This window comes from Eufriesea mexicana, unplaced genomic scaffold, assembly GCF_001483705.2.
Source record: "Eufriesea mexicana isolate 0111107269 unplaced genomic scaffold, ASM148370v2 scaffold9405, whole genome shotgun sequence".
Taxonomy (NCBI): Eukaryota; Metazoa; Arthropoda; class Insecta; order Hymenoptera; family Apidae; genus Eufriesea; species Eufriesea mexicana.
The window spans coordinates 8639-23479 of NW_016917148.1; the positions used below are offsets into that span (position 1 = coordinate 8639).

At 35.1% G+C, this 14841-nt stretch overlaps 1 protein-coding gene across 1 annotated transcript in view; it reads left to right on the forward strand.

Annotated features, from left to right (window-relative positions):
- The first annotated feature begins 357 nt into the window (after positions 1–357).
- LOC108553119 (CUGBP Elav-like family member 2) overlaps positions 358–14841 on the forward strand; it is a 173037-nt gene continuing 158553 nt past the window's right edge. The window contains exon 1 of the mRNA XM_017907891.1: positions 358–401. Coding sequence (XP_017763380.1) covers positions 371–401 — 31 coding nt within the window. The 5' untranslated portion in view covers positions 358–370. The remainder of the gene's footprint in view (positions 402–14841) is intronic.

Consider the following 14841-nt stretch of genomic DNA (forward strand, 5'->3'; position numbering starts at 1 on the left):
TCGAGGAACTAGTTTATCATGGAAAAGGTGATGACATAGTGTAAAAGTGGATAATATTTTCATGGAAATGGGGATGTTTTGTTGGTCACTGAAACGTTGTTATTGTCCCTCTATGGAAACATGGTGCAAATTATGAATGTTGCGAGGTATGGTCTGTGTAATGTGTATATGATATGATTTGAAAGAGAGTGAGAAAGGGTTTCTTGGATGTATAATATTTCGTAACTAAATCGTAGCGCAAGGGGTTGATAGTGTGCTACCCCTGCTCGAGATGATACATTACGGTGCATGATACGTGCAAAATTTTAAAAAATTCGTGTGTAAATAATCGATTTTCTCTGTTTTCTTCCAGATGCGCCATCCAATCCAGATGAAGCCTGCGGACAGCGAAAACAGAAACGGTGAGTAAAAATTCAATGGCTCATTCTTTTTCGAAGAAACTTCTAACCCTGCTCCATACTCTTCTCTTTTCTTTGTTTAAATATGAATACGTCTGTTAGCGTGTAATTCCAGCTTTCATGCTGCAAATTTTATTTTTGGGTTGGTTTCGAGCTTCTGATACTACGTGCAATAGGAAATGAAAAATAGACATAGGAAGGATAGAATTTTGTATTAAAATTGTGCCAGGAGTATAGGATATTTAATTCAAAGTTTCTTCAAACTATTGATGAGAATTTATTTAATTCGGAGGTCAAGGAAAATTACTTTAAAATTATTTTTTAGAGGTTGATTGGGAAATTAGGATAATTAGATAAAGGAAAAGTAGACATACAGTTAACAAAAGGAGCACAATAATTCAATGAAAATATTACTAATTATTATATTCGTCGTTGGTAGAGAATATCACCAATGATAATAATAGTTAATACAATAATTGATAATAGATATAGTATTAATCCATCGGCAGATTTCAATTCTTCGTGATTAAATTAATTCCAAAATTCGACAGTATTTATTTTGTGGGAAATCAAAATTGTACTCGTATTTTTCAAATACCATATGCGTGGTACAGTTCAAAATAAATCATAAATCTTTCACACTCCTGTGGTTCTGCAAACATGACGAGGTTAGTTTGTCAAATGAGGTGACCGTGTTAATTACTAGAATATTCTTAATATTATTACTTATTACTTACATTACTCATCTTTAATAGCCAAACCACTGCAAACGCTTTCACGAATCGCTATCTTCATCCCTCCTCTCAAATTCAACCCTTCCCATTCAACCACTGCTTAACAAGTGCACATTTCATGCTTGCATTCGATTCTGGAGAACAAGAATCTGTAATAAAGTCCTCAAAGCTGATAATCCGAAGAAAAATAGCGGAGAAAAGAGTGAAAGGGCAGAGAGACAGAGGGTGCACTCACCTTTCTCTTCTCATCCGTGCAACTTCCCTTCAGCCTCGTCTTCGAGCCTCCATTTTCTTCGTCCCTTTTCCTAAAACCGCTCGTCGTTCCCTTATTCCTTGCTCCTCGCGACTCGATTATATCTTCTTTGACTGCACAATCTCCACAACCCCTCGATTCAGCCAATTAATTAGTACTTAATGAACAAGCTTTGAGCTACATTCTCCATCGCCGTCGTGACGCAGACAGCGAGAAACTAAGACGGGTTCGTGGATCAGGAAGGGATGAGAAAACCGTCCGAGGGTCACATTTTATTTTCGTCTTATCGAATAGATTTTATTCCGGGCTGTAATTGTTGAAATTCGAGGAAGAAGTAATCTTGACTTTGGACAGAAGTTATCGTATAATACATGACGAAATAATAGCACAGCTTCTGGATTTTTATGTTTCTGGAACGAAATTTAATGTATATGTTCATACATACTCGCATAATATCTTCGGTTCTTAATAATACAGAGGAATATTAATTACAATCTACATTTCTTTCTACAAATTTTGCCTCTTTATGTGAAAAATCGCTGCAACAGGTGACATAGGTACCAAGAAAGGATAAAATACAGATTAAGGAGATTTTGTTTCTTGAAAGTGGAGAGGCATCATGTATTTTCATGCGATGAATCCGAATCTGGGAGCAAAAACTGTTTACAATGTTAGATTTATGAAATAAATAAATAAAAGGAATCGATTTTTACTATCTTTACGAAAATATTCTAGAATAGTAATTGTTTTTCCAAAATTTTTATCAACTGCTTTGTATAGTATTGACGTTCCCCTGTAAAATCAAATTTATTTATAACCAAAAGAATTTTTTTTTACCGAGATATACCGCTCTGAAGTTACTCGAAAAACACTGAAAATTATAGAATGTGTGTATTTGGTCGCATACTGTAGTTTTTGCTGTGTTATTTCATGAATAATTTCGATTTCTTTTGTGTCTGAGATGGAAATTTATTAGTAGATGCAAGGTGCACGTAGTATTCAATTTTAGTTAATATTATGGTAGTTCTTTGTAGGATTTTTACGAATAATTTCATCGTTTGTTGTGTCTAAGATGAATATTTATATGTAGCTATAGAATTGAATTAAAATATATTTTTCTGTGTATTTTCCCATATAAATAGTATTTAATTTTACTTCAATTTAAATGTACACAGTGGTCATGAAGAAGTGGACTTGTCATGTTGAAATAAAAATATTTTCGTGGAATAAATGGATTTAGTTAATGCTTTGGAATGATATTTCTGGGTATTATTCAATGTATACTTTGGCATAGATAATAGTTGAGTTGTTTTTCAACGTGAAGTGGATAATATAGATTAGCTTTGTATAATATAGTATGTAGATTTGTATGAAATATTGAGGAGTATGAGATTTCGTTGTGTAAGAATATACGTAAAGGAGTGGTTGTATCTTAAATTTCAGAAACATGTATTTTCCTGTTTCTTTCATTGGAATAAAATTTTGCAGTAATATCCAAATTAATTCGCAGGTGATAATTAGGATTTAGCCTAAATTATATACATCGGTAAAATTCTACTTACAAATAATTTTATTGGGTGCTTTAGTATACCATAAGTGTACTTACCTTCATTTTTAATCCATTTTACATAATTCGTGAATATTGTAGTTCTTCTAATTTCAGTCGTTAATTCAACCCTTTAGCCTCACTCCTGAATCGATTGATTTCACATCATAGCCTAAAATTATTAAATTGCCAATCAAAATTTGAGGAAAATTTCTTTCAATATATACAAGAGTAAAGAATAAAAATGAAAAGTCTTTACCGCAACGAATTTCAAAAATAAGCAAAAATCTCGTATAAATGATCGACCACGATCACGTGTATCCAAATTCAGCCAGGAAATCTTTGGAAACGACATAAGCTCGAGGAAGAGACCTCCAACACACGAATCACGCCAGGAAATATAATGGAAAATAACTCTGGCATGAAGAAACGATCGCGGTGTAGAAATTTGTGCAATGAAAAGTTGGCCATAGTATTCGAGGCGGGGTGGACGAAATAAAAATGGTGCACGGTGGATCGGCGTGGAGGACGAAAAACGAATGCTAATGAAATATTAACGACACCCGTCACGTGCTATGGCCCCAGCTGGACCAGGGATTGCGCTCATTTTTTCTATTCCCCTGTGTATGTATGCGTGTGTGTGATATTTTTCTTCTTTTTGCAACACCGTCCAATTTTTTTAGTCCTCCCACTCCCTCTCTCTCTCCCTCTCTTTTCCCCTTTGCAACCACATGGCCATAACAGGTACACGTGACGGAGAATCAGCAGAAAGAATCACGAGAATCGATGTGCACACGCATACTCGTGAAAGGATCGAATGTTTCTTGCTTCTTCTTTTGCAGGGATTTTATAATACGTAGACATTAATGCTAATTTGGTAACGAAGCGTTTATGAGGGCTACTGGTAAATACGAAAATGTGAAAAATTATTTTTGTCGCCATTTTAAGTAGTCATTTAAGTAGATATTTTGAGAATATTTTATAGGAAAGAAAATTGGATATAATACTGGAATTAGTATGGTATGAATTATTTAGATTAGATTGTGCATTGTAAGAAAGAAAATTTGATAGAATTAGTATAGTGAGTATAGTACATACATATGTAGATAAAATTCAGAGTGATATTTTAGTGACAGAAGGAATGATATTAGAAATAACGTGAAAATAGTAATATTGCATATTATGTCTTTAAAATCTTTTATTGCGTGCTTCCTACGTATTGTAAATTAGCGCAGTGTCACGTTAGTAATATTATGTTACGTATAACCTTTTTTAAGATTTCCGTTATACTGAGGCAAATGCTAGATCACTGACCTCTGAAGTTAATCCACTCTGGAAGTCTGGAAATAAAATTTATTTCAAGCGATGTGGTTTTAGATGAATCAATTAGCCATGGTTAGTAGTAATTAAGAATAATATTCTCTGCAGTTCATATTCTTCATAGCATCAGTTAAGAAACTGATATTTTGTGAAGATAACACTAGCGACTACTTTTAAAAGTGGATCATTATTTTTCTTACGAAGACAGGAATCATATTCTATGTTACAAATTAAAATTCGCTTCGAATCAAATAAATTATATATGTTGAAAATAAAATTTATTGTCGCTTTAATACCGTGGGATATAATATGAATAATTAAAAATCTTTTAATAATATTCCAACAGATCTCGAAATAAATCTCTGACGTGCGTTAAAAATTATAATTATTCTCATTACCGGTGGCATAGAAATAAAAGGTTTAGCTTCGAAATAATGAACTACTCTGCTTAAAAGTGAAATTAAATTGATTCTAAAATTGATTCAGGGGAACTTTGCTAATTCCCGTGAACTGAGAATACACTCTAAACTTAAATAGAAGCAGATTTTCCTATAAATATAGGGCACTCGTGTACATAATCATAGCCAATAAATGCAGCTCACTTTTTCTTCGCAGGAAGTACCATGATTCTCGTGTAAATGCAGATTGCGTGTAAAACTTTCGAACGAGTCTTCCATCGAACGAATAACGTATCCGATATCCAATTCTTGCCAGCATTCGTTTATAACATGCAATCAAACACGCACAAATATACTCAAAGAAACGAATTCAAAGTATCGTGAAATTAATTGCTCTATATATAACTTTTCTGATAGAAATAATAGCTTTAAAGCTTAAGAAGTGCAACAGATACCTTGCAATAATTATTACAGCAGTAATAAATATTTCTCTAAAGAATTGAAACAAAAATTTGGAACCAACATCTACCAAAAATTTCCAATAAATTGCTCAAAGTATACGACAAACTTCTAAACAATCTTCTACCAAAAATTATCAATAAATTCTTCGCGAAATTCGACAAAATTGCAAGCAATCCTTTATGAAAAATCTCCACTGAAGTCAGCGAAGGTCTCGTGAAAATCGGAGCCAATGGAAAGAAGATAGGTACCAGGAGAATATCCTCTGAGACTCAGAGATCCAGCAAATTCTCTCTGGGCCCTGTCTAATTACTCTCGTCGATGGTGCACACGGTGGACGTTTTTAGAGGTAGTTCCGACAGGAAGCACGTCGATCAAGCGACCTCTGACACGTCTGGCTACGTCAATTCGGCGGGGAAAAAAGACACGGAGCAGAAAAGGGGAAAAAGAAAGAGAGGAAGAGGAGCCAGCGAGTGGTGGCTGCGCGGAGAGAGTGAAAGCTTTATTTATACCCGTGACATTCTGTTTATTTTGGCTGACACCGTGTCTCTCGTAAGTAACGACACACTCGGTCACGTGTTACGCTTCATCCACGTTCCATCCATTCTCAGGATCGTTCCAAGCCGTTACGTCATCTGTCGGTGAACTCCAGCCTCGATAGGGTCGAATTATCGATCGATCTGGCATGGCGGACGTTGTCACGAACCTAAATATAGCGACGGGGATGTCGAGAGAGTGGAAAGGTGAAATTTTGGAAGGAAAGTTGGAAGATGGAGCGGTGATCCATTTGGTCTCTGAGGAATTTAGAGAGAGCCATGAGATCGTGGCACTGTGCAACTTGAGAATTGTATCAAGCTTGATGAGGCACGTGGAGTGGTTAGAAATATTTCAGATAGGTAATCCTGAATGACTATAGCAAGCAACTGATGGACGTAGAGTTCATGTTTGCTGAAGATGAAGAGTATTCATTTTGTAATCAAGGATCTTGGTCATCTCTTGCCTAGCAAATATATTTTCGCCTTTGTTCCACATTCGTGGTAGAGTATATTTCCTCAAGATCTCTGTTTTCTCACATTCTCGCTGCTGTGTTCCAAGTTTCACTTTTCTTCGTTCGTTTATCTTCGAACTTCCAGCGAAGATTGTTGCAAGTTTTCCAACAATTTGTCTGGAAACTGACGAAAATTAGAAAGTAGGTTATGTTTCACGAGATATCCGAAGGATAATTTGGCTGAGAATATGCTAAAGGAATCTGTGGTGTGATATAGATGGCATGAAGGATGACAAGAATATGGAATTTATACTTTTTCTTAGAAATTTGAAATAGTTTACTGATAAATATACATTGTTAACATTAGAACTATCGACTTGTAATGAGTACCTAAATATCATATACGTTATTGATGACAATTAACCCTTTGCACTCGACGATTTTTTGTCCAAAGAAGGATAGGAGTTCAAAGATTTTCTGTTACAAAGCTGACTATATTTTTATGAGCAGGAATAAGAAATAGTATGATAATTGGCACGTAGGGTTATTTGATCTCGATACCTCGCACACCGTTACATTATCTGGAATTTGACATATTTATGAGTATCGAGCTTCGAAATTTTATCAAATGGCTACTGAAGAACGCCTCTCGGGTTAAATCGGTATAATGAAATTAAAAGAGCATGCGTGATTATGATCACGATCGAATAAAAATCGATATTAATATAGAGATTGGACGGTGGTAATGTTTATTGCTAACAAGGATAGAAATATGTGAGAATGACAATAAAGTTACGAATTATTTCTCGGCTTACTGCAACGCTCAACGCAGTATTGCAATATTACAAGCCTGTTCGACTTCGACTTTTAACTTTACAACTCGATTCAACAACTGTCTTAGACTCCGACTAAATATTAACCCTTTGCACTCGAGAGGTGAGCTTCAGTCACCATTTCATAAAATTTGGAAGATCGATATTAATTAATATATCAAATTTAATGTAATGTAACAGTGTGCGAGGTATCGAAATCAAATAATTCTACAATTCTATTATTATATAATTCTTTATTTACTGCTCAAAAAAGTATTGTCAGTTTTTAGTAGAGAATCTTTGAATTTCTACTCTTCTCTAGCCAAAAAATCGTCGAGTGCAAAGGGTTAACATGACCATATATGATCATACTAAGGGTCCGACGCGTCACCCAAGTTTCCCTGACTGACCTGAGCTGAGCTTTGCACATTGGACCCTCGTTCTCTCGGTAAAACCACGTGTGCATGATAGAAAATGTGCGATACTACGTTAATTTTGCCATAAGCAACTGGATATTCTCGACAATTGCGAAGATAGAATATCTAAAACAAGTCATTTTGTCCCCTTTGATAGTTCTATTGTTAATATCTGTTTTATTGGTTTTATCATTGGTCAATTATTTATGGAATCTGTAGAGAATTTGAACGAATATTTTTGATGAAATATATTAGATAATTAATTTATAAATATACATTCCTAGAAAAGATTTATTTTATCCGGTTCATCGAAGAATTAGGTAATGTTTGACGAGGTATATTGGGTAATTAATTTAGGAACATGCATTGAAAGCAGAGATTTCTTTGCCGCGGTATATAAACTTCGACAAGAATTGAGAATTATGTTAAATTTGGTGTTAGCTGATTAATTCGAAAATATGCATCAAGGATATTAAGAGGATTATTAAAATCCGTTTAACACGTTCACTGTATAAGTTTCTAATTCGGGTAGCTCTACGTAGCACGTAGTTTAGTCACACGTGTGTGACAGCAGCTATGATGTATAATATAAATTCGCTGTAAAAGTATGATGGAAATTTGTGCCATTGAAAATCTACGCTGATCAACCTCCATAGGTTAGAGGTTGAAGAAAAGTGAGGATGTTGTAGATAATATTTTCTAAAATTAAGACAGGATTATTAATAAAGAAATGCAGTAATTAAATCCGGTCAATAATTAAAATCAAATACAGAAATCTAAATCTAGGTATACGAGATGGAATTAAAATTCGTTGATCGTGGTTCCCAATTTTAATGAAGGGATTGTTCGGCGAACTCTAACCTTTGCAAGCATCGGCAATTCGAGTGATTAATCATTAATTAATCCAGCCTACCGCAATTGCCTTAACGAAGTGAAACGGGCTCGAAAAGCGTTCTCGTCTATTGAAACAAAGGAGAGAAGTACTGACATAAATTGCAGTCTGACTCGTCCCTCTGAGGTAATCGTAATTACGTCATTCCCGTGCAACGTCAAGGATTGCATTACTCACAACTCACGAAGATTAAGTATTATGGAAATATGCCTAATATAACCTATTTCGCCAGGCGTCGCGGAAACGCGGTTTTAACTCGTTCGTGCCAACCCTTTCATTGCTGCAAGTACGGTATCCCGTAGACTAAAAGTTCTAAAAATATAGAAAATATTAGGTTTGTAATTAATATATGTGGCTGAAAATTCAATACTGTATATTATTAATCGAGGACTTAGTTCTAATAATATAATTAATAATATTAAATTAATAATACTATTATTAATTTAAGACCTGGGTACCCCGTCGCATAATAAGTTAACGAAGTACCATGGATCATAAATTTTCATTTCGTTAACTTTAAGCTCCTCTTAAAATCCGAGTCGATATGTAGTTCTAGTCGTAGTTTACTGGTAATATACGATGAAATGCATACTATAACAATCTCCGAATCCTGGTTACAGTAATGTCTTGTAGTCTTGATGTTCTGTAGATCAAAAATATGAAACATATACCAAATTTAATCTCTTAACTTACATTTCATTAGAATAATTTCTGATCGTTTTATATTTTCGAAGCTCAAAAGGAACATTGAAAATTTCCAATAGATAGCAGATGTAAATTTTGTACGTAGCTCTTAGCTTGGCATCGTTTTCCAAAAATTGCTCTTTGGAAAACGATACCAATTACCAGGTCTCACCACGTGGAGGTGGCTACGCATCGAGACCCGACATGCGCCCTAATGGCGCAGCCTGCTGGCGCTATCCGTATCAAAGATACCCTAATCTAACTTGGAGCGAATAAAATTAAAGTGACTCTACTGACACTTTATTTTATTTCGTGTCTTACAAAGGGAACTTCGATTCGGTATACTAAAACTCTACTGTCGCAACGCTAAGATATTTTCAAGTTTCCATAAAAACAGGGAATGAAACATCAAAAACGCGAGCATGTGAAAAATCGCGACGCGCCCGAACGAGTTCGCGATTATTCAAAAGACCGACTAGCATACGCGAAGTACTCCCGTGTACAAGACAACTCCAAGTTCAGCAGCCTCACGATCGAGCCTAGTCCACCTCAGTCATTGCCGATCTTGCCATGACTTACACGTGAACCAAGGTAGTCCCCGAACCAATGAAACTCCCAGAGTCGCAACGATGGTCCAGCGAGGCCTTGCAAGCTGAACAGACATTGCGTGCCCCTGCCCCAAGGGGTAGAACTTAATCATCCCAAGTGGTCTGACCGTAGACACATGCCGGACCGACTGCAGGCCTATACCCTAGTCGCGTACGACCAGGGCTGCTGGAACCACGCATTGACTCCAGAAGAAACAGTGACCCGAAGATCACCCTGGAACCCGATGCATGACGAGATTGACAGTGGCTGGAATGAGTGTCGGAGACGAGTCGTGACGATGACCTATAAAGCATGGAATTATCGAGTACACGGGAGTACGTCGCGTAGGCTAGTCTGTACTTAAGAACAATCGCGGTTATCGCGAGAACATTTTCGTTTTATTTGGTAAACGAGAAGGAATACAGAATGGATGTATTCGCTCCAAGTTAGGTAGCTTACCTTTCTACAGATAACGCTCACATGAGTCTTAACCTAGTAATCTATCTTATAACTATTTATAAATACTTAAATCTAAGCGCTCGCATCCCACGATGTCCTGCAAATTAAATCTGGAGAAGAAACCTGAAAAACTGAAAACAGAATATATTAGTATAAATATAAACCAGAAAAAAAAATAGGAAGGAGGAAAGAAAATAGAAGTGAGACGAATAGAAACCGTAAAGGTTAACCAAATGGAAGGAACAATCCATCGATGAGACAGAAACAACCCATCGATGAAATAAAACCGAATTCGAGATAACAAACCAACGATGAAAGAATTCGGAAATAAAAATAAGTAGATTCTGAAAGAAAACAAGGATGGGGGGTGATGTATAGGTGGAGTGGACAACGGCTATCGACTAGTCCGAAGATCTAGACATTGACCATCATCCACCTCTACCTCACCACCACCCCACCCTAATGCCACCTCCAACCTCTCCTCCGACCCCCTCTTCGAAATCTTAGAAGTTACCAGCAAAAAGTCAAAACGACAAATGAACTCGAGTTCAAACCAACGAATTCAGATAATAAACCTATAAAGGAAATATGTAGATTAGTCCTGGAAAAGAACTGATTAGTAAGGGGAACGATGTGACATATTAAAAACAACAACGAAATATTTGAATAGAAACGAGAAAATAAAACCGTAAAAAAGAGACGGTATTAAAATTGATTTACCAAAGCTCACCTGCCAAAGCCAGCTGCCCACCTCTGACCCTCGGGAAGGTCGCCAGGGTCCCGCTGGTAAAGTTCCGGAAGCGCCTGATCCAGACCCCAAAGTGTCCCGTCTGAGCTCCAGCCGGCAAAGGAGCGATAAGTCGCAAGGTGCCCTTTATGTATAACCATGTATGACCCCCCACCGGTTTCCGAAATCAGCCGAAAATTTTTGAATTTTATTGATTTCTTACATAATTACTTTTCCTCTATAATAGTCGATATTTTCTTAACTTTTTCTACTTTTATTGTAAATTTATGATTCAGATAACTTGTTATTCACAATATCAGTTAATTATTAACAATAAATTCAATAATTTATGCAAAATTAATAATACCATTTACAGGATTTCTAAGTTAAGGGATTCTCTTGTACTTATCGTTATGTTAAATTACCCGTATTACTTTTTGTATGTTTGTTTTTCGGTTTGCGGATATATATTTTACCGTTCTATCGATATTGAACATCATCCTGATATTGTTTCTGGATTGTTTCTTCTGTAGAAAAATCTGCAGAATACTTTATTGTGAAGCAAGTTCGTATCGTATAATAAACTTTTTATAAAAATCCAAGAATATTCGTAGGAAGTATTCTCGAAGGGTTATTTTTAAACTCTGATAACTAGTTATAATTATTCAGAAGCAAAAATAATTTTAATTAGAGACATTGATTAACTCGGGATACTCTCATCTATCTTGTAAAACAAGAATGAACCTCCTAATGTTCTTACTGTTTATTTTTGGAAATACGCACATTTTTTTAGAAACTGAGGATGCTAGAACAATTTAGATTACGCATTCGTCTTTGTTAAAGTAAACTCTACAAGAATTACCAAATGGTTATTACAGATTTTTAAAAAAGTTAAAATTTATTGAACAGTGTTACCTAAAGCTATCTATTCCCTTATAAAATTCATTTAATCAGTGATACGAGAAATTTATAATTAAATCTTGTAACTTATTGTCGTGCTTTCCAATTTTATTACAAATTCATGCTCTGAGCAATTTGTTATTAACAGTAAACTTAATAATTCGTATATTATTTGACTGCAAATTTAATTGGCTGTTTAATAATTAAGTAGCAAATGCTATTTTCTTTTAGTTAGTTGATGATATTGGTAGTTCAGTACCCTCATTTTCTTTTTAAAATTGTAATAGTTAATCTTATTTGGAAGTAATGAAATATTCAAAGGCAAGAATTTTCTGTCACTATACCACGTTTATCTTTTTTATCTTTAAAATGTATCTACAACCACCCATCAAGGTTTCGTATTAATTATCCATTCTGTTCATAATTCACTCCCTATCTCATTCGGTTAATATTAATTATCCTATTTACACGGTAAATTTATTTTTGAATTACGTTTGCATATACTTAAACATAGCCGAAGGTCCAACTATCATCTTCCTGTTTCACTTCAATCTTACTCCACGAAGATTTCCAATTTAACGAAGCCTCTCATCCTAGACACCACTCATACCACCCGATACACGTTCCTCGGTGTTCTCCTTTAAAAAATCTCGTCTCTCCTCATTTTCCCCAAAATTTGGCCGAAAAATTTCTCATCTATTTCTCTCAGAGATGCTCTTCCACTATACATTGTTATATACATTCTCAGATGATTCTTCATCGTTTATCGAGTTCTGATTTCGTAATTTATCCTCGTAATTTAACCCGTCTACCATCTGCTTAGCCAATCACGTTGAAATAAGTCACGAGAAAGAGGATCGATTCTTCTTGCATAGGCATAATCGGGATAGTATCGCGGTACGTTCTAGCCGCAACGAGATCAGGAAACGCGAAGGAGAAACGTACCGTTGGTGGTCAAACGTGCGAGTCTGATAAGCCTTATCTTATCTCAGTTGGAGCAGAACGACTTCGAACGAAGTTGCTCGTACGCGTTCACGTGCTTGTCAGAAACACGCATGCTGGAATCCTGGCCTTAAGCCTGGATTCGAACCTGTACGTCGAACCTGTTTTCAACTCTGATAAATACAATACGAGTCAAGTGGGACTCTAAATCTCTGCACTCTACTGGCGTCGCTTTAAAGAGATTAATAATCTGCAGTTCGTTACTTGGTTCGCTTCCTTTCGAAGATATAAGACGAGAGGGCGTCTATTTATAATTTCCTTTCAGTCCTCAAACCAAATTTCCAGCCTCGAATAGCGTTTCACTATGATATGAACACATAATGGTGAATCGAAGAAAAATTTTTATGGTGCAAAGAATTAATAAAATTGGATTTCACTATGGCATTAATGAAGAAGGTGGCACACTTTTAGAAAATGTTTGAATAAGAAGTCGTAGATTGCACGAATCGCAAATTATTGCAAAAATTCACGTGAAATTAGGGTAAGCAAGTACTATGGGATGAAAAGTGATGCGAAGGAGAGTGAATTAATTTCGATATTTAAAAAGCTTATATATAGAAGAATCTAATAAAAGAAATCTCAGAATGTGTTAAAGTCTAATTTTAAAAATGCAGATATAATTAGGGTAAATATGCACTATAATAATAATGTAAATTACAGAAACAGTATATGATTATAAAAATTGAAAAATCGGAAATATCTCGTTTCAAAAATATGAGTGAAAATGGGAGTACAATTAATCTGTATATTTTACATTTGTTTACATAGATCCTATTATTTCATCAGTCATGCAAAATTTTACCTATATTTTTAAAATGAGATATTTACTCGCTTTTTACAATTTATCTATTATATTCCCTTCCTTATATTTACATAATGTTATAACTATTTTTAGTGCGGGCATTACTTAAAATTATTCTTCACAACTTGCTCTCAGGAAAAATTTATCAACCCTTTGCACACCATTTGTACCTCTAGAGCAACTTCGTTGATCTGCAATTTATTATTTATTTTTATCTCCAGTAACCAGTAAGGATGAAAACACTGAATAAGACAACACTTCATGGAAATTCACAAATATTTCGAATTTTTTTTTTTTTGGAACAAAATTTTTGTTTCAAAAATATCTTCCAATGCAGACATGTGATTGGATTCGCTATAGATCGAAGGAATGAAAATGTTTTCAAAGTACAAAAGGTTAATTGTTATTTCCATTATTGTAACTGACAAGATTCACCTCTGCCTTATTACCTGTTTTCCAAAAAATTTCTTCGCTGTATTTTGCTGAGTCTAATTCTGCAGTCACTTTGTATCTGTCCAATTATCGTCACACAATAAATTGGATTTAATCGATTCGCCGACAGACTCCTCTACGGAGATTTATGATTCGGTTACAGTAAATGAGAGGCAATAAAGCGTATCGAGATTTCGATCTTCCAGCGACACACTGTACCGAGGAAACGGTACCACTCTAACTTGGTCATAGTTGAGCGAAGGATGGTAAACGTATATGCATGGAGGGGTGTCATCGAGGTGATATCTGATCGCAGTGGTCGATTCCACGTGGACAGATAAAACGAGAATATGGAATAAAATGTAGAATAAAATGTGCTTTTTATCCCTTTTTTCGTTTTCCAATGGCGGACGTTTGAAAAGTCGGGGATTCGAAGACCAGTGCTTATATGCGCTGTGAAATTTCGATTGTGTTTCGGTTTTACTGTTATTCGACAAGTTAACCATTGAATATGAGTGCTTCGTGTTTAGAAATTGTTTGCTTTACTAATAAATTGATGGAAATGGTTGGGATTTTTCTATCGATGTAACTGTGCCTCGCGTTTTTTCATTTTTGTTAGATATTCTCGGATGAGTGTGCTTCAGCAATGGATTCGAGACGTCAAATTGATATGCGGAAATTTGTACGAGTGTCTATGGTTTAATATTGGAGCTTTCGAGCTACAACGTATGTCTGAATAAAGTATAGATATTATATCAAGTAATTTAATGAAAATAAGTAAGTATAGATAATCCTGCTCTTACTTTAATAATAAATATCAATAATAATTTTGTTGGAAAAAGAGTATTTTTTAAATAATTATGAAAACAGAAAATCAGAAATTCGTTATTTTAACGGGTTTGGTAGTTCTAACGTTAAGTTTTATTTTATTTCATACGAATTTAGGATATAAAATTGACATAAAGGAATTTATATAAATGTATGTTAAGCTTGATTTTGAGGTATAGATAATTTCGTATTTCTTTCATTTT